Source organism: Mirounga angustirostris, unplaced genomic scaffold (genome assembly GCF_029215605.1).
Source record: "Mirounga angustirostris isolate CCGP_5_RB_7025 unplaced genomic scaffold, mMirAng1.0.hap1 SCAF_12, whole genome shotgun sequence".
NCBI classification, from domain to species: Eukaryota; Metazoa; Chordata; class Mammalia; order Carnivora; family Phocidae; genus Mirounga; species Mirounga angustirostris.
Genome location: NW_026991720.1, coordinates 28,192,943 through 28,215,241, shown reverse-complemented (window position 1 = coordinate 28,215,241; position 22,299 = coordinate 28,192,943). Strand labels below are relative to the sequence as shown.

General features: G+C 38.8%; 1 protein-coding gene across 11 annotated transcripts in view; it reads right to left on the bottom strand.

The window, feature by feature from the left end:
* The window catches only part of CADPS2 (calcium dependent secretion activator 2), a 517,989-nt gene that overhangs the window by 128,875 nt on the left and 366,815 nt on the right, over nucleotides 1-22,299 (bottom strand). For all 11 annotated transcript variants that reach the window (XM_064575007.1, XM_064574999.1, XM_064575000.1 and 8 more), the window contains 2 exons: nucleotides 17,833-17,969; nucleotides 15,385-15,572 (listed from right to left, as the gene is read on the bottom strand). In XM_064575007.1, coding sequence (XP_064431077.1) covers nucleotides 15,385-15,572; nucleotides 17,833-17,969 — 325 coding nt within the window. The remainder of the gene's footprint in view (nucleotides 1-15,384; nucleotides 15,573-17,832; nucleotides 17,970-22,299) is intronic.

Sequence of the window (22,299 nt, the reverse complement as noted above, 5' to 3'; positions counted from 1 at the left end):
TAGTTTCTATGAAGGAAAGAATCATTACATTTCAAGAAAGATCTAAGAGAAAAAGAGTGTGAAACTGGATTGTAGAGTCAGGCATTTGAGCAGAAGAGCAAACATCAATGAGGGAATGCGCTTAAATATTTAAATATGGACTAACCTCATAGCATCACTTCCCTTGAACAGTTCATAGTTCACACATTTTATGGTCCTTTTTTCCAGTATAATATAACCTTTCAGAAGCCCATGAAGAACAATAAGAACGAATTTTAATACCCATTTCATCTGGCTGCCAACAGGTTTTAAAAAACAATGGTCCTGAAAACATCCTCCAAAAAAGAGGGTTAGAGAGCCCAAGGATTTTTTCTGGTCTCAAATTATGAGATCTTGCTGGAGGTCCATAATGGAAGCAAGGCATATTAAGGTGTTTGAGAAGTCTGATAGTAAAGAAATCTGTTTGACATCACTTCTCAAAATTATTTAATCATGGGATCTCTCCACAATTCCCACTTAAAAAGCATCATTTAGTGCTGATGAGCCATCTGTTTTATTATTTAATGAAAATTGTAACATATTCCGTGGTTATTTTCTCAATCATTTTATCAGCTAGACCAGCCTCTAGATACTTGAGGGATAAAAGTGTCCTTGGTTTTATAATCTCTAGGAGTCTGCATGTTGCCTGGAACAGAGTGCTCAGGAATTAACACCCCTGGAGTTAACATTGTGTAGACAAGTCTGGTAAATTGATGAGCTAGATTTCCCAACCCCCTCCCTCCCTAGCTCATCAAGTACGATCCTTTGTCATGGCAGTTTGGAGGCTTGCAATAAAAGCTATTTTGCAAGCAATGACAGGGCTGATGACCAAGTTCATGGCGCTTCTGAGTTTCTTTTTTTTTTTTTAAGATTTTATTTATTTATTTGAGAGAGAGAAAATGAGAGACAGAGAGCATGAGAGGGAGGAGGGTCAGAGGGAGAAGCAGACTCCCCGCTGAGCAGGGAGCCCGATGCGGGACTCGATCCCGGGACTCCAGGATCATGACCTGAGCCGAAGGCAGTCGCTTAACCAACTGAGCCACCCAGGCACCCCGCTTCTGAGTTTCTTAGAGGCTTCTTTTTATGTGCCCTCTCCCATGAGGAATGTAGGAATGTGGGATGTCTTAGCTTCCTTTAGACAAAGTGGGAAGGGGAGAGACACGTAGGGAGTAGCATTTCTGGACTGTCAATTCTGCTCACAGCACAGCAGGTAAAAGTCACTTTGCACTTCGTGTATTTCCCATCAATATCCATTTGTGAACAGAATAAAAAGGAGAGGAGGACACAGCATGAGAATAAGAAATGATGGAAAGAGAAGGAAGAAAACAACAGTCTCATATTTCTGTTCCCTAACCTAGAACACTTCTTACTGTTCCAAACAAAATGGTACCTCATTTGGATGGTCATATATTGGTCACATAATCAGTGTCCTTTAATTTTCCCGGAAATTTTACTTATCCAGAAGAAATTAATTGACCCTTACGTTCATTGAGCTAGAAGAAACATTTTCTTTTTTCTTTTTTTTTTTTTAAGATTTTATTTATTTATTCATGAGAGACAGAGAGAGAGACAGAGAGAGAGACAGAGGCAGAGCAAGAAGCAGGCTCCCCGCGGAGCAGGGAGCCCAGTGTGGGACTCGATCCCAGGACCCTGGGATCATGACCTGAGCCGAAGGCAGATGCTTAACCGACTGAGCCACCCAGGCGTCCCTAGAAGAAACATTTTCTATGAGAAAATATTTTGCAAATGAAATTTTAAAATCCTGTTTTCTTTCCAAGCACTCCTCCCTAATTCTTATTTGTATTTCCTACTGTAGTCTATTTTCTTTGGAGGTTCTAAAAAATAAGATACTTCTTAAAAAATGCAGTAATTGGACTCTATGAAGATACGAGATCTTGTGACTCAGCTTTTTGTTAAGTTACTGATGAACACACAGGTCATGGACAGTAATCAAGGTGTTTGATAACTGGCCTCTCCTGGAATCAAACTAAATTCATTACTGCACATCATTCTACAAGTCAAGAGAAATAAATTATTACGGTGATTTTTAGATAAAAATAAAGAGCATAAGATTGGTAGTATTCTCTGATAGGTCATCTCTGACCCATACCTAATATTATTTTAACAAACCAATTTTTTAGTTAAAGGTCTGTATGTACGTAATTTAGGAGAGCAATTCAGAAAAACACAAAGACAAAAGTTAAAATTTCTTTAGATGTCCTAATCATAAATAATAGGTAATATCCTTTTGTAAATATAATTCCAGTTTTAGTTCTATAAAATCTAATCATAACTTTTTTTTTTTAAAGATTTTATTTATTTATTTGACAGAGAGAGACACAGCGAGAGAGGGATCACAAGCAGGGGGAATGGGAGAGGGAGAAGCAGGCTCCCCGTGGAACAGGGAGCCTGATGCGGGGCTCGATCCCAGGACCCTGGAATCATGACCCAAACCGAAGGCAGATGCTTAACGACTGAGCCACCCAGGCGCCCCTAATCACAACGTTTTAATTCTGATTTATAATTGGATTCTTTTATTTTTTAATTCTTATAATGAAGTATCAGCATCTCACATTATTCAAATATCCTAATATATGCTTTTTAATAGAAGCATGATACCTCATTTAATGGATGTACCAGAATTTATTAATCCAATATTCCATTTGAATTTAGACTTTTTTCCTGTATTTCTTCCTACCATAAAGTATATAATATATTCTTTTTTTTTTAAAGATTTTATTTATTTGACAGAGAGAGACACAGCGAAGAGAGGGAACACAAGCAGGGGGAGTGGGAGAAGGAGAAGCAGGCTTCCCGCTGAGCAGGGAGCCTGATGTGGGGCTGGATCCCAGGAACCTGGGATCATGACCTGAGCCGCAGACAGATGCTTAACCGACTGAGCCACCCAGGTGCCCTCTTGGGGTAAATTCCTAAAAGCATATTGTTAGTTTAAGTGGTGCTGTGGACTGAATTGTGTCCACCCTGAATGAAAATCATATGTTGAAGCCCTATCCCCCAATGTTACTACATTTGGAGATGAGCTGCTCAGGAGGTAAATAAGGTTAAAAGAGGTCAGTCATAAGGGTAGAGCACTAATCTGATAGGATTGGTGGCCTTATGAGAAGAGGAAGAATGAGATTTTCTCTGAGGACAGAGGGAGAAGGCAGTCATCTGTAAGCCAGGAAGAGAGTCTCCCCCAGCACCTGACTGCTGGCCTCTGACTTCTGTCTCCAGAACTGTGAGAAAATACATTTCTATTGTTTAAGCCACCCAGTTGATGGAATTTTGTTACGACAGCCCAAGCTAAGGCGAATGTAATGATATTTTGAACATTTGATAGATACTACAAAACTGCTTTTTAAGAAAGTACTTATCAGTTTGCACTGTGACCCATGTGCGTGAAATGATTAATTTCCCTGCAACCTCATCAACTGCGGTTTTTATCATTTGTTATAATCATTTTCAATTTTATACATAAAAAGGTATTTCATTGTCTTAATCTATTAATTTCTGTGTGGTAAAATGATACCATTTTTCTGGTTTACACAGGGTCTTTCCATGGGTCATAAAAATCATTGCATTTGATTAAGAACAATAGTTAATTGTAAACTCTACTTACCAAGTGCCCCAATATTTCACCCATAAAATTTGTAAACCAATGGTCCCACGTCATTCATTTCCTTACTTAACAGATATTTACTGAGTACCTGCCTAGGTCCTGGGGATAATACAAGTGTTACAGAACCTGGACTGGATTGCCCGACAGAAGAACCAAGCGGCACTCGGAGATCTTGGGGGATAGGAGGTTTATTTAATGCCGGTGGGCTCAGAGAGTGATCTCCAAAGGTCTGAGCCCCGAGCACAAAGGGGGCAATTTATACACTTCTACTTCCGCATACTTGGTGCTTTTGGCGCGTGCGTGAAGCGGGGCAGGGAGAAGGACCCGGACTGGTGCGTGAGGGAAGCACAGCAGGGAGACGCCAGGGGAAGAGCCCCGGGGCAGGGGCTGGGACTCTCTCGCTGGCTTGGTCGGCCATCTTGGGACACAGATTTTCCTTATCACAAGCGCAACAAAAATGTCTCCTGCCCTAACAGAGCTTAATAGGGAAAGGCATAAAAAAGAAAAATCAGACAGTAATGTACAATTACACTGAAGAAGGGCAAAAGTATAAAGCTTTGAGGTAGTACGGATTTTCAGGGAAGGAGTCAGTTTGGGATGATATTGAAGTTGAGATGTGACAGACGAGCAGCAGTTAATCAGGTGGAACTTGAAGTAGAGGTTATAGAAAGGGCTCCAACAGGTTCTCCAGAGAGATGTTCAAATATTTTTTTTTTCAAAACGCAAATTTTATCATGTGACTTCTGCTCCTAGTATAGTGGATTGACTTGATACCCCAAATATCCCTTTTCACTACAAAACACCTAAACACTGCGTAAGTTATAACAAGCATATAGTTAAATGAGGTAAACTTCTAAGACAGTGAAACAAATTCTCCAAAGGCTAGGAAAATGAAAATGAACCAGAAACTGAAACCAAAGTAGGGATGAATATGAACACCAGGGCTGCCTTGGGGGAAAATGTGTGTACTAAGGAGGCTTTACAGCTATGTTTAAGAGAATGCACCACTGGGTCAGCGACCCCACGGACTGCTGAACCTGAGATTCCTGCAAAAACTGGGACCCATGAATGGGCTGTACTCTCAGTTAAAGGATGGTCCCGAAAGAATCAATATTCTTGTAATGGGGAGCCAACAAGAAAATCTGTTTCTACATCTAAAGAGTGAGTGAAGGAGTCTTTCCTGAGAATATGCATCATATGCCTGGCCTCACTAAACTGGGAACTACCTATGCAATCAAGAAATCGCCAAGATAAGAAAATAAAGTAGCTCCAGTAGCACCTCTGTCACCAAATAAAAGAGCAAACCCTCTTTAAAAGAAAGTATTCTCAAACCAGTCCTTGTAGAATTCTCATGAATTTCAAGTATATTTGCTTACTAAAAACAAAACAAACAAACAAACAAAAAAACCAAACGCTAGCTGAATAAGAAAACAGAGACCATGGCAAAAATGTCAGTGGAAACAAGACATAAACACCTAGAAAATTTAGTTATTGAAATTGATCAGAAGAGAATTTATAAAAGGTCTAAGGAAAAAAGGGGGGAGGGATAAAAACCAAGAATCAGATCAGAGATGTTCAGAAATAATCAAATGGGTTTTAAAAAGAACCCAATAGTATTTCCAGAACTAAAATATTTAGTAATTGAAATTAGCACTATGTGGGTTGAAAAGTAGATGTTATAGCTAAAGAGAATAAAGTAGAGAAAGGGTTGGCAAACTATATATAGCCCACCACCTGTTTTCATGAATAAAGTTTTATTAGAACACAAACCACACAGGGCACCTGAGTGGCTTAGTCATTAAGCGTCTGCCTTTTGGCTCAGGTCATGATTCCATAGTCCTGGGATCCAGCCCTGCATCGGGCTCCCTGCTGGGAGGGAAGCCTGCTTCTCCCTCTCCCACTCCCCCCTGCTAGTGTTCCCTCTCTCGCTGTATCTGTCAGATAAATAAATAAAATCTTAAAAACAAAACAAAACAAAACAAAACACAAACCACACTCATGTACATATTGCTCATGGCTCTTTTTGCACTAAAACACAGAGTTGAACAATTGTGGCAGAGACCATACGACCCACAAAGCCCAAAAGATTTATTATGTTTATTATCTGGCCCTTTATAGAAAAAACTTTGCCAAGTCCTGACTAGAAGAGAACTAAAAATATAACATAGAATTCAGCTGGAGAAATAAGTAGAATATGTATTACAGACATTAAAAGAGATACAGAAGATAAAATGCCTCATATATGATCTTTGGAATTTTAGAAAAGAGTGAGATTAGAGGAGAAACAGTTCTTAAAGAGATAACAATATTCCAGGATGATGGCAAACATGGATCTTCACATCCAAATCAGAGTTTGGATCACATCCACAGGAATCACAAACAGAATCCATGAAAAGAAATCCACATGTAGATATGTTATAGCGAACCCACAAAACACTAAAGAACAAAATAATCTTGAAAGTATCTGGAGAGCAAAGACTAATCCCCCTCAAAAGAATGGCAATTTGATTGTGAACAGCCTTCTTATTGGTAACAAAGGAAGCCACAAGAAAATGGAGTATTATCTTCAAAGTCTGAGAGAAAGTAACTGTCAATATAGAACTGTACACCTAGCAAAATTTTCTTTATAAAATGTGGATGAAACAAGCACAATTCCAAATAAAAATTCACTATCTATAGGTGCTCCATTATTGGAAATTCCAAAGAATATACTTTAGGAAAAAGGAAAATAATTTCTAAATCTAAGCAAGTATTGAGTATAAAACAGAATATAAATAAACAAGGACACAACTAAAATACCAGGCAAAATAAGCATGTGAGAGAGGAAGGGCATGGCTGGAGCAAAATGTTCCAAGGTTTTTCCACTCTTAGAAGGAGAGGAAATTTGTTGATTACCATAAAACTTTAAAATATAAGCAATATGCACAGTAAAATCTTAATGTTGGAAAATGTAAACTGCTGAGGAGGAAAAAATAGAAGATCCTGGATGAAACAAGAAGGCAAGAAAAACAAAAAGCTTACAAACATGAGTCAAAAAAAAAGAGGCCAAAATCAAATGGTAGAAATGAATTTACTTGCATCAACACACATGCTAATTGTAAATGGACTAAGTGGATTAAAAAAAAACAAAACAGAAACTGTCATAATGGAGAATTAAATCAGAATCTAGTTTGCTATTTATAAGGTACACTAAAACACAAAAATACAGAAAGGCTAAAAGTATGAATAAACGTATCAGACAAATACCCACCAAAAGAAGGTTACATTAATAACCATCTAAGTAAACTGGAATGCAAAATGCATTGATAGTTATGAAAAGGATCATTAGATAATAATAATTTCCATTTACCAGGGAGATTTAACAATTTAAAACTTGAATGTACCTTAATAAATAACCTCAAGTACAAAGTACAATATAAAGTAACAATTGGCCTAAGCAGAAGGAAGAAACCACATGGTAGTGACAACTTTCCACTCGCCAGTCACGGAAAATACAAGAGGACTTTGAAGCATGTTTTATAACCAGAAAGTAACAAAGGATTTTTAAATTAAAAAAAGGATGGGGCACATCACAGGGAGTCAGCCTAAAAGAGCTCTCAATGGCTCAAGCTGGAATAATCCGAGCAACAAAATAAAAGCAGAATCAGATTATAACCCAGAGTACCAAATAACTACATATGAATCGGATTGACATAAACAAATGGTTGATTAAATAGAGGAGAATGGACAATTTTCCTTGCAGAAGAATTCCAAATGAAGTATGTAACTGGTCCTCCCTCTGGGAAGTGCCATTTAATTCCACTTGAGTGTGAGTTGGACCTAGTGACTTCCTTTCAAAAAATATAGAGAAAGCAAAGTACTATCTTTAGAGTGGAGAAAACTGGCATACATTACCTTACCCACGTGATCATGGCTAACATGACCAGTGATGTTCTATGGGTATCATCTACTCCCTGACAGGCTGAGAGAAGAGAGTATTTCATTTCTTCAAAAACCCATCACCTCTAACCATGAAAATGTCACACAAACCCAAGTTGAGGGATGTTTGACAAGATACTCGACCCAGAACTCCCCAAAACTGTCAAGGTTGTGAAAAACAAGACAAGACTGAGGAACGGCCACAGATCAGAGGAGCCATGACAATTGAATGCAGCATGAATGGCATCCTGAGTTGGACCTTGGGACAGAAAAAAAGGACATCAATAAAAAAAAAATGGACTGGGATCAATAAAAAAAAAATGGACTGGGAAATCCAGATAAGAACCGGTAGTTAGTTAATGGTAACGTGCCAATGCTGGTTTCTTAAGTTTTGACAAATGTACCATGCTAATATAGGATGGTAACATTAGAGGGAACAAATACAGAAATTCCCTGTAATATCCTCCCAATTTTTTTGCAAATCTAAAATTATTCTAAAAAGTTGATTTTTTAAAAAATTAATGAAAAGGAGAAGGAACAGTCTAGTTCAACAAAGCCAAAAGTTACATTATTGAAAAGACTAATAAAGTTTACGAACTTCTGGCACGATGAACTGAGGGGAAAGAAAAGAGAAGGTAAAAATAAACAATATTAGAATGTGCAAAAAGCAGGTAGAGCAAAAAGTACAAAGAGAACAAGGTGAACTTAATATCAACGCATTTGAAAACTTAGATAAAATGCACTATTTCTTGAAAAGCTGTAACCTGACAACACTCACTCAGATAAACAGAAAGCTTGTATAGTACTTGAACTACAAAATAAACTAATGCAGTAGGTAAAAATCTTTCCACATATAAGTCTCAAAGCCCAGATAGTTTTAAAGATGAGTTATTGATAAATATTAAAAAAAAAAAAAAAAAAGTCATTTGACACTTACCCAGAGCAAGCTGGAAAGCTCCCCGAACTCATTTTGTATGGCTATGATAACCTGGATACCACATCTTGACAGGAGCAGTATGAGAAAGGAAAATAATTGGCCAATTCTGTGCATCAACATAGATCTAGGAGCACCTGGGTGGCTCAGATGGTTAAGCGTCTGCCTTCGGCTCAGGTCATGATCCCAGGGTCCTGGAATCGAGCCCCGCATCGGGCTCCCTGCTCGGCGGGAGGCCTGCTTCTCCCTCTGCCACTCCCCCTGCTTGTGTTCCCTCTCTCGCTGTGTCTCTCTCTGTCAAATAAATAAAATCTTAAAAAAAAAAAAACAAAAACCCATAGATCTAAAAACCCTAAACTGGGGGCACCTGGGTGGCTCAGTCGTTAAGCGTCTGCCTTCGGCTCGGGTCATGATCCTGGAGTCCCTGGATCCTGCTCGGCAGGGAGTCTGCTTCGTCCTCTGACCCTATCCCCTCTCAGGTGTTCTCTCTCTCTCATTCTCTCTCTCTCAAATAAATAAATAAAGTCTTAAAAAAAAAAACAAAAAAACCTAAACTGACTGGTAATAGTAACAGTAAGTGGTATAGATGTGCATAGACAGCTTTTTATGTAACAGCATTACATACTACATTCTTAAAAAACTTTAGCACATTAGAAAATTACATGGAAATCCAAGTGAAGACCCCAAATTTTTCCACACCTAATTCTAGACACTAAGAAGGCTCCAAAGGTCCCATGCTTACGAAAAGCTACACTAGTGGGGTAGCTCTTGAAGCTGTTGTTAACCTGATTTGAATTCTAACACATACTGAAAAAACCCTTTGTCTTCTCTCTTCCTCAGTGATTTATGGCTCTTTTATGCATTATTTCAGAAAAATCTTTAGCTTTATGCTGTGAATGAATGGTGTGGAGGGAAAACAGAGGCAACTGACCTTAATAACTATTCCTCAAGTTGCAGTCTATGACTTACTTACCTTGGATGACTGTGTTCCTGACTCCTGCTTTCGGCCACGTCTTTGCCACTGTCCCATTAGGCCCACAGTGTTTTCCAGCAACATGAGGGACGCAGCATTGATATAATTATTCATAATGAACAGATGAGAAACTGAGGCTCAGACAGGACCAACTGCTCAAAATGAAATGGGACAGCCAGGACAGGAAGGCGGATGTTCTGACTCCTAGCTCAGTGCTATCTGCAACATACTAAGTCTCTTCACCTACCACTCACTTTTTGTTTTTGTCTGTCTTGTTTTGAAAGGCATAATTACTTTGCTCTAGTACTGAACTCCAAGCTCGGTGGGGACAGATGTTATTGCTGGGCAAGCCTGACTGAGGTAGATTTGAGGTTGTTCTATAGTTTCTGATAGAATCCACAAAGAAGCCTCAGAGTATATTGAAGAGGTACTCATTGATCACTGTCCCTTCCACCTTTGTACCCATAGCATGAAACCTGTTCACCTGGCCACATTACATGAAGACAAACCTTGCTTACAGCATTTGATCTGGTTGCCCACCTGTCCCAGAAGCGAGTCTCCAGATTTGCAACTGATAGGACATTTACACTTGTTTTCTCTATGTCATGTATCAAAGACTAGAATGAAGAAGCAAGCGGTAAAGGAAAAAAAAAAAAGTTGTAAGGAAAATCCTTGATGAGCCTATTTGATGCAATTATCCATGATCTTCCTCAAAAAGGCATCATGGTCTCTAAAGTTAGAGACAGGAAGTTGAGGCACAATTTCTGAAGTGATAAATAAGAGGAAATGTTATCATCTACGAAGACAGAGACATTGTCATATAGTAACGTGACTGATCCCACGGAGGCCACCTACTACTCTGTGACATAATCTGGAGTCCAGAGAAAGTAGTGATTACTTGTATATGCACTCCAGTCACGTCATTGTCCAGTACCTGTACTTGAAAGGTGGCGCAGCCCAGCTGGCCCTTGTCGGGTGCGGAGCAGGCCGCAGACGGCCCTACTAAACTGCCCCAGAGCCCGTGAAGACACTGGATATGCACCTTACGGTAAACGGACACAAAAAAGCCATTCCGTGTTGCTGCTTCAGTATCCCCACCCTCAGCCTGACGAGCAAAACCGAGATGTATAACCACACATATCAACCTAGAACTTTGCCCTGTAATGCATTGTCTCCGAAAGTCTCTTTTCTCCTTGCTGTGGGTCCTCAGCGGCGCGATCGCCGAGTGGAGGCTGTCCTCCTGCAAGAATGTGTCTGTTTCTGTCCTTGACTCACTTTTTTCTTTCTTCCTTTCCTTTTCTCTCTCTTCCTCAGTCTTAGCACCAGCCAGACCTTGTCTGTTTAACTCTATTCTTTTATTCTGAAACGCTCCGAGTGCTATTCACGGGAGATGTGGTGGCAGAGAGCACCTAGAGAGCTCAAAGCTGTGAAATAGGAGGTGCTCCCGGAAACATTTCCGATCCAGACAGCACTGTTGTCCTTCACTTCAGTCGATAACAAAAGGCGATCCTTTTTCCTTTTGAATTTTTGACAGAGATAGCTCAGGTAATGAGCAAAACGGTGCTCTGAATGTGTGTCTTGACAGACATAAAAATGATCATAAAGAGAGACTATGGCAAGCACTGTAGGAAAGTCTGACTTGACACTGACAGTATTTTCAACAAAAGTCTATATAAATATCAGATACTGCAGACCTGGATAAGAGGAGCTTATGTTCATAAGGCGAGGTTGCTAAAACCCGAACATTCTATTAGCAAAAACACTGAAGAGTCTAATTACATATGTGCTGCAATATTTGCACTTAGCATGAGGTATTGCAGCTCTACCTACTTTTCCCGGTTTTCTCCTCTCACAATTTACATCCCCGTGGCTGACTGGCAAAGGCAAGCAAGATAGAATAACAACTAATCAATACTGATAGAGTATAATTACCATATTTCCCCTTTTACACATGACACCTTAGAGTTTCAGAAAGGTTAAGTGATTTGCCCAACCTGGGTCCCTTTGCAGATTTTAGAGTCAGACTCAAGTAGGGATCTTTTGCCTCTTTTTTTATGCTTTCATTGTGACAGCATGACATTTCTGAATGACATCTGTTAGACTCTAAAAGATTACAGGAAACATCATACCCCTTCAGTTTATCTTAGATAACTTCTACCTTAAACTGAGGTTCAAATTTCCCTAAAACCGGCATTTCTCCTTTTTCTTAAGCTCCATGTCACCCAAATGTTGAATCCCAGACCGACTCCAATTTGTTTTATACCATCCAGAGATACCTGAAAATGTACACATTTTAACCTGGAGAATTGATTTAATGTGTACTATTAGGTATAATGCATGCATGAACATATAAACACACCTTAAATTACACTTTACAGTGTACCATTATAAAGAAAACAATAGTTTTACAGAATAAAAGTAACTATGGCAACCTATAGATTCAAATCAGGCTGCCTTGAGGCAGCAGCTCCCAGGTGCCTCAGTAACTTTCCATTAAAATGTGTCTCAAACACACCCGTTTTGGGGGAGGCATCAGCTGAATTTCCTACTTAATGTTCTCAATTTGATTATCCCTTTCAGTGTTAATGACTACAATAATCTGATCATACACAATTCTTTGGGTATGTCTGTTTCACTGCAATCTTTTTATCCTCTTGCATTTCCGAGCCCTGCCTAACATTGGGAGACCTCTCTTTTGATATCCACTGGTTGGGAGGAAGACAGACAGAACCAGGAGCTAAGAAACCGGTTTAGTAAAAAAGTCGCTCACGTTGGCTCTCCGTTAGCCATCCCAACTGTCCCCTGTTCTCGCCGCTCCCTTACTGCCCCCGCCCCGCCCCCCGCCCCACCCAGCAAAGTTTGTGGAGTGCAGACGGTTTACTTTGGGGTAATGGGAGACAGGACTATCATCTGCAACTTTCCCCTAATTCCCAAGTAAGGCTGAGTTCCATAATGAGGTAAAACCCTGAACAGATGCTGAGACTAGGATTGGTTTTATTTTACTGTGGGATGAGAACTGGCAACAACGACGACTTCAATTCAAAAATATTTATTGTGGGGGCACCTGGGTAGCTCAGTCATTAAAAGCGTCTGCCTTCGGCTCAGGTCATGATCCCAGGAAGCCTGCTTCTCCCTCTCCCACTCCCCCTGCTTGTGTTCCCTCTCTCGCTGTGTCTCTCTCTGTCAAATAAATAAATAAAATCTTTAAAAAAGTATTGATTGTGTGCCCACAACATGCAAGGCAATGTGGCACATCCTCCTACAGAGCATAACAGGTGAAGAGAACCAGTTTTTGCCTTCAAAATATGACCTTGTGGGATAGAAGAAGGGCAGTGTGTGTGGATTTAGCATGTAGGTTTGCATGATAAAGTTTATAAGGAAACTACAGATAAAAGGCGTTTGGTGTTTGTGTTAACAGAAGTCTTCTTCAAGGACTTTTATGATATCGGACTATCACAAACTTGGAAAAAGAGAAACATTACGTGGAGAATAAACAAGTTGCCTGGGGTAAAGATTATGTGGGGAGGGATACTTGGAGAGAAGTCTGGGTAGATGGGAAAAGAATGATGTTGAGAAAACCCTAATACTATAGCTTGGAACTTATCTTTAATTTCATAATCAAACAAGAATCTGAAGTTTTCCAAAAGGAGTATAATAAAAGTTAATCTGTAATTTTGAAGGTGATTGCTAGACTGTTGTAGGGAGAAAAAGAAGTAGTAGAGAGATGCATAAAAATAAATAAGCAAGAAGAAAAAGAAGGCTTGAGTTAGGAGAGTGCAATGGAAATGATACAGACCAACTTGAGGGGTGCTACAAAGGCAGAGCATTGGCATGGGCAACAGACTGGGTCTAGGAGGTAAAAGAAAAAGATGAATGAAAATGAATAGGCCATGAATGGAAGTGATATTCACATAACTAACGCAGTCATTTATTCATTAACCAAATGTTTACGGAACACCTATTTTGTGCCAGGAGTGTTACTTTTTGCCAGGCACCCTGTTAGGGGCTAAAAGAGGTACAGGAGCTGGTTTAGTGAGATGATGGACTTAATTTCTTTTTTAAGAGAGGGGTGGAGGGGCAGGGGGAGAGGAGAAAGAAAATCCCAAGCAGACCCTGCACTGAGCCAGATGTGGGGCTTGATCTCCTCAACCCTGAGATCATGACCTGAGCCCAAATCAAGAGTTGGATGCTTAACCAACTGAGCCACCCGGGCACCCAAGATGATGGACTTATTTTATACACAGAGAGTTGAAAGTGCCAGAACATTCAAGCTGTCAATTGTCGATAGAGACCTACAGCTTAGGAGAGTAATTGGTTTGGAATTCTGTATAAAGACAGGTCACTGAAGCTGTGGAAAGGGGCAAGATCACTGAAGTACAATTTTTCTGTGAAGTAGAAAAATTCTCAGAACAGAGCAAGTTCAAGAACAGATGTGAGAAAAGAACTATACTCCACTTGGGAGTCTGGAGGAAAAAAAAGTTATTAGCAAAGAGATGGTCAAAAATAAATAAGAAGGGAGCTGAGATGAGATAGTGCTGCATTAGGGCAAATAAGCAGCGTCTCAAGCAGCACAAGCCCTTGGAAAGTCCAGAGCATCAGCTTTTCAAAGGGAGTAAGGAGGGCGAAGCTGGAGAAAAGGCTACTGGATTAGGTCCTTACCCAGTCTATCTCAAGAAGCCTTGTTGGCAATGAGAGGAATGGAGATGGAAATTTGGTTGGGAAGATAAAAGAGAACAATGGAAAGGTAGCTTGACAGCTTAACGATACTTAAGACAATATGAGCTACCAGTTAACTTTTTTTTGACTATTCATGTGCCAGGCACTGTTCCAAGTGCTTGATATACATTAATGCATTTGATCCCTATGATGATTCATGAATTCTGAAAGAGATACTCTGTTATATCTTTCCCACAGATAGGGAATTTCAGACAAGACTAGATTGTGAAGCTTGCCCTACCTCACACTATTAATTCGTATTACTTTGAACCCAGGCAGTCTGACTTCAGAGTCCCTTGACCACTCTGTTCTGTTGTGTGGCTAGTAAAAGCTTACACAGGCTTGTGGAAGAAAGGAAGTACAGAGAGAGAGAAAGAGAAGGAATAATGGTTGAAACAAGCTAAAAGGGGGATGGGAGAAAGGGTATCTCCTTTGTGGGAGGAACCCCAGAAAAGGTTCCCTTGGAACAGGATTAAGAGAAGAGAGGGACTGAGACACGGAGAGATTTTAAGCTTCTAGAGGCACATGATGGTGGGGGCCTGCATTAGGTGACTTTTTAACCTTTTGGCTCAAAACACTAAAAGGGGACACTTGTTCCTAAAGTATAGATTAGGGGGGCTCCTTGCTTAGTGGGGAGCCTACTTCTCCCTTTGCCTGCCGCTCCCCCTGCTTGTGCTCTCCCTGACAAATAAATAAATAAAATTAAAAATAAAATAAAATAAAATGAAGTATAGATTAGGGAAGGGGCTAAGAGAAGACTCCACATAAACCTCCTTATTTATCTTGCTTTATCAGTGAAAGCTTATTCCACAGTGGAAAAGCAAGAAGCATCAGGTATACACAAACCCATCAGCAAGCCTTACCCAGACATACATATGCATAACAACAGAAATACAGAGGACACTCAAGCTGTGCAGCCCCTAGTACTAGGTGGTACGAAAGAACTAAAAGGCAACTTCTAACCTCATAGATATTCTCTTCCTTTCTCTTTCAAGTGGCTTTAACGGCAAAAAGAAACCTAAAGTGCAGCCAACCTAAATCAACAGCATATTGATGTACATTTTTCCTTTGTGAGTTTTCTCCCCGCCTCCTGCAAGAAGTGTTTGCTATTTAAAATCAGTTACTAGGTGATAGTGGCAAAGCACATTTTTCTCTCTTCCTAAGTCAACCCTACACATTTCACTGTGTGTTTGCAAGTAAAAATACCTGTTGCCGTGCACATGAGAGGCGCAGAATGCAAAGCTGTAATGGAGCAGGGTTGGGTCAATGACAGCACCATTTTCTGAATGTTCCATCAGTTCTGTAAGGTAGCAGAGATGTCTGTGACAGCCTCTCACACCGTAACGGGCACAGTACTCATCTAACACAAAGACTTGGCCAGGGCTAAACCAACCCTGCAAAAGAAAAAAAAAATTTTCCTTTCTGTACTAGGATTTGCTTTTCTTCAGGCACTCTTTGACATTATAAGAAGAAGCTGAATCCAAGTGTCTTTTGACATTTTTTTTTTTATTAGTGGTATGTTTCATGTTATTTTCATAAAGCCAATGTCATCAATTTTGGACCTGATCTGGGACACTCGTAATCGAATACTATTCTCTCTTCATTGCCACGGCAAGACACGGGCTACCTGCTTTTCTCCACTGTCATTCAAAATCGGCCAAATTTATTCACAGTATCTAAATCATCAGTCACAGAGAATAACATTTTGAAAAACTTCAAACCCTGTATGAATCAATTATAAAGAGAATGGTTAAAGCAGATACTATAATTGAAATTGCCTAGTTGCCAAAAACATTTTATAAAGTGAACTAAGAAAATTCCAGTTAAGTCTAGTGGTAGTAAACGTATACTATTTGGTAATTTGCATATTTGGGACACTGTTCTCATTCTCTTTGTCCCTCTAGGACCAATATAACAAGGGCTAATGGCTTACAATAGTTTCTGGTTCTCTTAAAATGAGATGTGAAGGGTGCGTGTGTGTTCGTGGATGCTTGTGAGCCATCTGAACCAGCAGGTAGCCTGCTTGGCTAACACCAGAGGTCAGGGTTAAGCAGAGTTGCTTTATAAAACGTTTCAATGGGTAATATGGACTAAAAATAAACAGTTTTAAAAGGGGGCAGGATAACTGTGCAAGAGAAGAAAAAGATGGGTGAGAAATGCAAAAAGGTAAGACAGCAATAAGACAAAGCAGAGGGGAGAAAAAAAGAGCAAATACTGTGGTTATGGCGCAGGCGCTCAACTAGACAGACAACATGTCTGTGTAGTATTAGAACCGCCATGCCTGTGCGTTACTCCAATCTCCAGCTTAGACACATAGGCTACAGTTCAGTGACCTTTAGTGAACTGCTCAGGACACTGAAAATCCATTGTTGAGTCATGGTTTACATCCAGGGCCATCCTGCCTCCAAACAGTCTCTTCACACCATGCTTACTACCCTCTAGATACAGTTGAAGACATACTGTAGTGTTCTCAGACTCCTCATCACGTGGGATCATCCACATAACCCAAACAACTTCTAATCATTCAGTAACTCCCTCCGCTGAGTGGAATCCACCAGGAAAGTCCCTTATTGGTGTCCACTCCAGGTGTTTCCCCCTGGAAAGATAGCATAGGGTTTTGTGATGCTCTTACTCTTCATGTAAAGTTTGGGCTGGATGGGGTTTAAGCCATAGTTACATGTTGAATAAGCAGTACTTAATAAAAAGTCTATAAATGATTTATCATGAAAAAAAATTTAAAAAAAAATGATTTATCAGGGCAGTAAGTTGTCATCACAACAATAAGTGGTTTCAGTTCTTCCTGTCTATTCAAACATCTCCAATGAGCTTGAGCACATCCTGTTGGAAATCTTAAAGACAAGGTAGCTTTACTGTAGGTAGCTACCACATTCAGGAGCCAAGAGACTGTGGTGATAGAAACAGGGATAGTCTGGCTGGATACATTTCTGAGGAACTGCCACTGACAATATAAATCCTTGGAAGGGCACATATGGATGCCTAGGCTGCAGTTTAATTGCCCACATTCTGAGGAAGTCAAGCATTCCTTCAAAATGTAAACTATACTTTATGTTCCAAGTTTTGGCTGGTTTCAACACAGAGTAGCAGTTTACTCGATTCAATCCCATTTATTTTTTTAAAGGAATTCAAATTATCTTTGGAGGGCTAAATGAAACCAAAGATTTTCAATGTTACATGTGGCCCTGTCGTATTTCTCGCACTGTTTCTTTCCCCCATCACTTGGGTTGTCCTTCTAGGAACAAAAGAGAAAAATGAAAGATAGCAACATTGGGTGAGCAGAATTTAAACCTTAAAATGTCTATACAGGTGTTAGTAAATCCTGTCCCAGAGGTTGTTTTATCTTCATTAAAGCCTTTATTTTCATTCAGCTTTCTCCAGAGGGACTGATAAACCACAATTCAGGGTCTGTTTGAGTCTATTCTCCTATCTATTGAGTGGCCCAGCAGTGGTCTTCAAGTGTATAATTTTCAAATTGGGAAGCAATCGATTGGAATCCTTCATCCTTAACTCCCAACTACAGTTATTAAAGGAGTCAGGAATAAAATGCCGCTTCATAACAAGTGTTTCTCACTTAAAAAAAAAAAAAAATCTTTCATTCTAACCTATAGGAGACTGGAGAGACAGACTTGTACTTACTAAGCAAGAATAGGAATCATTCAGTCTGTGATCCAAAGTCTGCCTCTGCAGTATTCTAAAAAGGAAGGCGTGGTCAAGCTTGCAAGGATTAGCAGAAATAAACTCATCCATACCATGTTTCTGAAAACGGTCTGCATCTGTAAATTCAAAAAAGCATGTATAATACATTTATTTTTCTGGCTTAATAATGGGCAAATACAGTTTTTGAACACAAAATGCATGCCTCATGATAATAGACTATTTTGTATTACAAAAAATATGATGCCAAGAATTCAGCATAGTAACATAGATTGTAATTTTTTGGAGCCTAATGAATAATGACCTGGAAAAATCTGCAGATCATTTGAAATGAGGAAATTTCTATTTTCACTCTAAGCTACTTTTAATATTCATCAGAGAACTAATCTTATTTTCCAATTTTAAGAAAGGTAGATGCGTTTTAAGTATGTATTTACAGAAGGAACCGACTGGAAAAGAACCCAGATCTATTCATAAAAAACAGCAACGATGGCTAGAAGCTTGCTTTCCAAATGGCAAACTAGGGCAGAAATGAACACACAGGCTTCCGCTGGACCACTTCCAGTCTTTTTTTTTTTTTTTTTGAGTCTTATTTAATGGGACCAACCATAATGTAGAAATGGCAATGAATGCTCTCAAGCTTCAAGTTTAGGAGACATGAAAAAGGGAGCATCATGTTTGTGCAAATATGCAGACAAAGCATAACGTCCCAAATGGCACTTCAATCAAAGGTCCAAATTTACTGTTCTTTACAGACTGCATCTTTCAACGCCTGTAGACCCTGCGGGTTTATCAAAAGGCAAGCTTTTATGATTGCTTTCATTAATGGTATGTTTTGTCAAAGTCTTCAATGTGAGTTATTTACTAAGTATATAGAGAAAAAGCCACACACCACCCAAAAGGAGTGCTGGGTGTTACTACATTAGCTCTGTTAGAAATGTAGCGCACATTGGGCAAGCAATCAGTTATCGGGATAAAAGTGGACTCTCCTGACAATGGTAGAGCTGAGGCTCCATTGTTCCTTAAAATTCATAGACAGATCTCATTCTGGTAATTACAAAAAGTAGAGTCCTAAATGTAAGCTGAATGTAGTTTTTAAAACCTATATGGCACAATCCTAAAATTGCAAAGGAAAGGAGACAAAAGTTTATTGATTAAACGCAATTATAGAGTCAGGCTCATAATAAAACTCAGTATTGATCTGTGGACATGATGCTAACATAATCAGTCACATTTAGATATTTAGCCCAGATCATATTGATCCTATGTCAAGTTCAACTTTCAGCCATACTTGTGGATGGAAGAACTATGTAATTCAAGCTGAAGGGTCTTCAGAATCACATTAAAAAAAAAAAAAAAGATCTCACATCAGTGACAGATATCAAAAGGTGAATGTAGCAAGTAAGCATCAATGGGAGTTCATTGACGATGGAAGGTATGAGGTTATGATCCAAGGAGAAATTGGCATATGTTTTCCTTTACATTTACTAATTACTTAACTGAATGATTAAATGCATTACATGTGGTAAATTAGTATTAATTGGATGAACACTAAATGTTATTAAACTGCTTTTCCTGAACTGAGAAATAAGACAATTCAACTTCTCTTGTATTTTATTCTTATGTCTGATGGTCTTTCAAAGGAAAGTCTTTCAAAGTTACATATATGATAATGTGAAATAATATGAGTAGACAGAATACTGAAAAATGCAAGGCACATATATTATAAAACCGTTATTTTGTATTTTAAAGAACCTTAAAATCTTCGTTTATCCATTTATTCGAGTAAAAAAACTTTTAGTGTCACCTTTATGTAATTCCTAGTTTTATAAAACAACTGCTGAATTTTATTATTTCTTTCACCAGAGAAGGTCATAACAAGAAGTTAAAAATAACACCAATTAATGACTTATCTATTGAGAACAGGATATATAAGAAATTCCACAGAAAATCCATCATTCTTTTATTCTACAAAATACATACATTACATATTTAAATACATACAGTATGTTCTACATAATCCTCTTTTTACTTCTGCCTTTTATAAAGGTTTATAGGAGCAAAATTTTTATTTTAAAGCAATGGGTATATAGTCTTTAAATAGTACCTACAAGTTCTTGAAAAAAAAGAGCCTGTTTCATTTCTATAATTAAATCATATTTTCAAAAATGAATATACTTTATGAAGCATTTTCCTCAAGAAATGTAATTCTAAACTATATATTTGCTAATGTGTCAAGCCCTTTGGAATCACACACATGAATGAAAAATTACTTTGCCAATGATTACCTTTAGTGATAAAATATTTCTAATAGCAATTTAAATCACAAAAACAGACCCCATATTGACAGTGATAAAACTTGTAGGCGAACAATATTCTATAAAAAAACAAACAAACAACCTACAATCTCTCTGGCGCTATGATTCTATGAAAGCGAAATGTATTCTTAGGGATTATCCCATCTTCAAAACACAGGCTGTAAAGACCAAGAATCTCTATTTCTTTCTTTTTATGTCTGATAAGCACAATTTAAAATATTTTATGCAATCTGAAGAGAAACCAGAGTGAAGGGGGGGAAATCGGAGGGGGAGATGAACCATGAGAGACTGTGGACTCTGAGAAACAAACTGAGGGTTCCAGAGGGGAGGGGGGTGTGGGGGGATGGGTTGGCCTGGTGATTGGTATTAAAGAGGGCACATTCTGCATGGAGCACCGGGTGTTATATGCAAACAATGAATCATGGAACACTACATCAAAAACTAATGATGTAATGTATGGTGATTAACAGAACATAATAAAAAATAAATATTTTATGCAAATATACTTCACCATGCACCACTGATTCATTAGTTTCCATGAATTTATGAAGAAATAAATTTTGAAAAAGCAACAGTTTTGATCTCCCTGTGTGAGAAATCTTTCACTTTAAAATCCTCTCATGAACTAAAGTAAAATAAGAAAACATCTATTGTTAAAATATTACCTAGTTTTTTATTTCTGTAAAATGATATTTTCATATAGTTTTCTCTTGGCATAACATATCAACATCTACTCTTAGAAAACACAGAGATATCATCTGGATCAAATGAACTGTGCTTTCAATCAATTACATAACCAAATGCAAGGCTTGGAGACTTGCTTTAAAACTGGGTTATGCTCGATTATCTTCAATTAATGTTTATTAAAACACAAAATTATGGTGACTAGTTTTAAATGAAAAATTATTCATGGCACTAATCAAATGTTCACTGATAATGAAAAATTTCAGTTCAGTTTGTCTTCCAAAACAATGTAAGAAAATTATCAAAAGAAACCAACAAGATGTGAGGTTGAACAATGCACAGCAAAACTGTCATAAATTGTCATGATTAACCTATGGACTAACTACAGATGTGGGACATGGTAATTGAGGATACTGGTGGAGAGTTTCTATGGTAACAATTGGATATATGCTCCAGCATCTTTAGGTGGTACTGTCACCAGGTGTGGAAGAAGTGGATGGAATAAAACCCAAATTGAGAAAGATTATTATTTGCTATAGATTTATGGAATTATAGAAGCTTATTCAAATGGAACCTGAAAATTTAAATTTTTAATTAGGGTAATAGCTGTTGGAAGTCAAGGGAAAAGAGTAAGTAGGCTGATAGTACCAATTTAAACAGTTAACACTGACTTGAAAATAGCTAGCCTACAAAACAACGTGAGGACTATTAGTAACCTGGTAGGCCCCGCTGTGGTGTGCGCGAGGGGGCTCTTTGGTGGGCACTGACCACGGCCAGCCCCTATGTGCTCCAGAATCCAAGACCAGGACAGGCATCTAAGTCAGAGTTCCAAATGTGAGATGGGGAAAAATTTAACTGAAATGTTTCTTCTTCCTTCGCAACTAATTCTAAGGATGCTGCATTTCTTTTCTTTTTTTTCCTGCTGCTCCTGGTGTTGAGAGAAATTAGGGATATAAAACAGTGGAGGAAAAGGAAGCGGGGGAGAGGCAAATGGGATACTGCAGGAGAAGAGGTGGCCGTTCATTAGCATTCTGAGACCACTCAGGTGTCCAGGCCTGGGATTCAAGTACCAAAAGGACTATGAAGAAGGCGCTGCTACCTAAGAGCTCATCTGCTCCTCTGCAAAATCCTGAACTGCACTAAGCAGCATACGAATCTTTTGAAATACAATAACTTGGTTTAAAATTGTCCTATGTTTAAGAGCTTGCCCGTAGCTGCATTTACCATACCACATCTGATTATACTTTCCTTGTCGCTCAAATTCTGAGCTTGAAAATTCACAAGAAGGTAAACATGGCACAGAGAAGGACCTCATGTATTTTTATAGCACCCATGTGGCCACTAATAGGAAGTTTTATGTTACAAAATTCTATGTAGATTATCTTGGTTGATATTTTTTATGTACACATTTTATGCTGAACACCAAAGAGAAACGTCAATACCTATA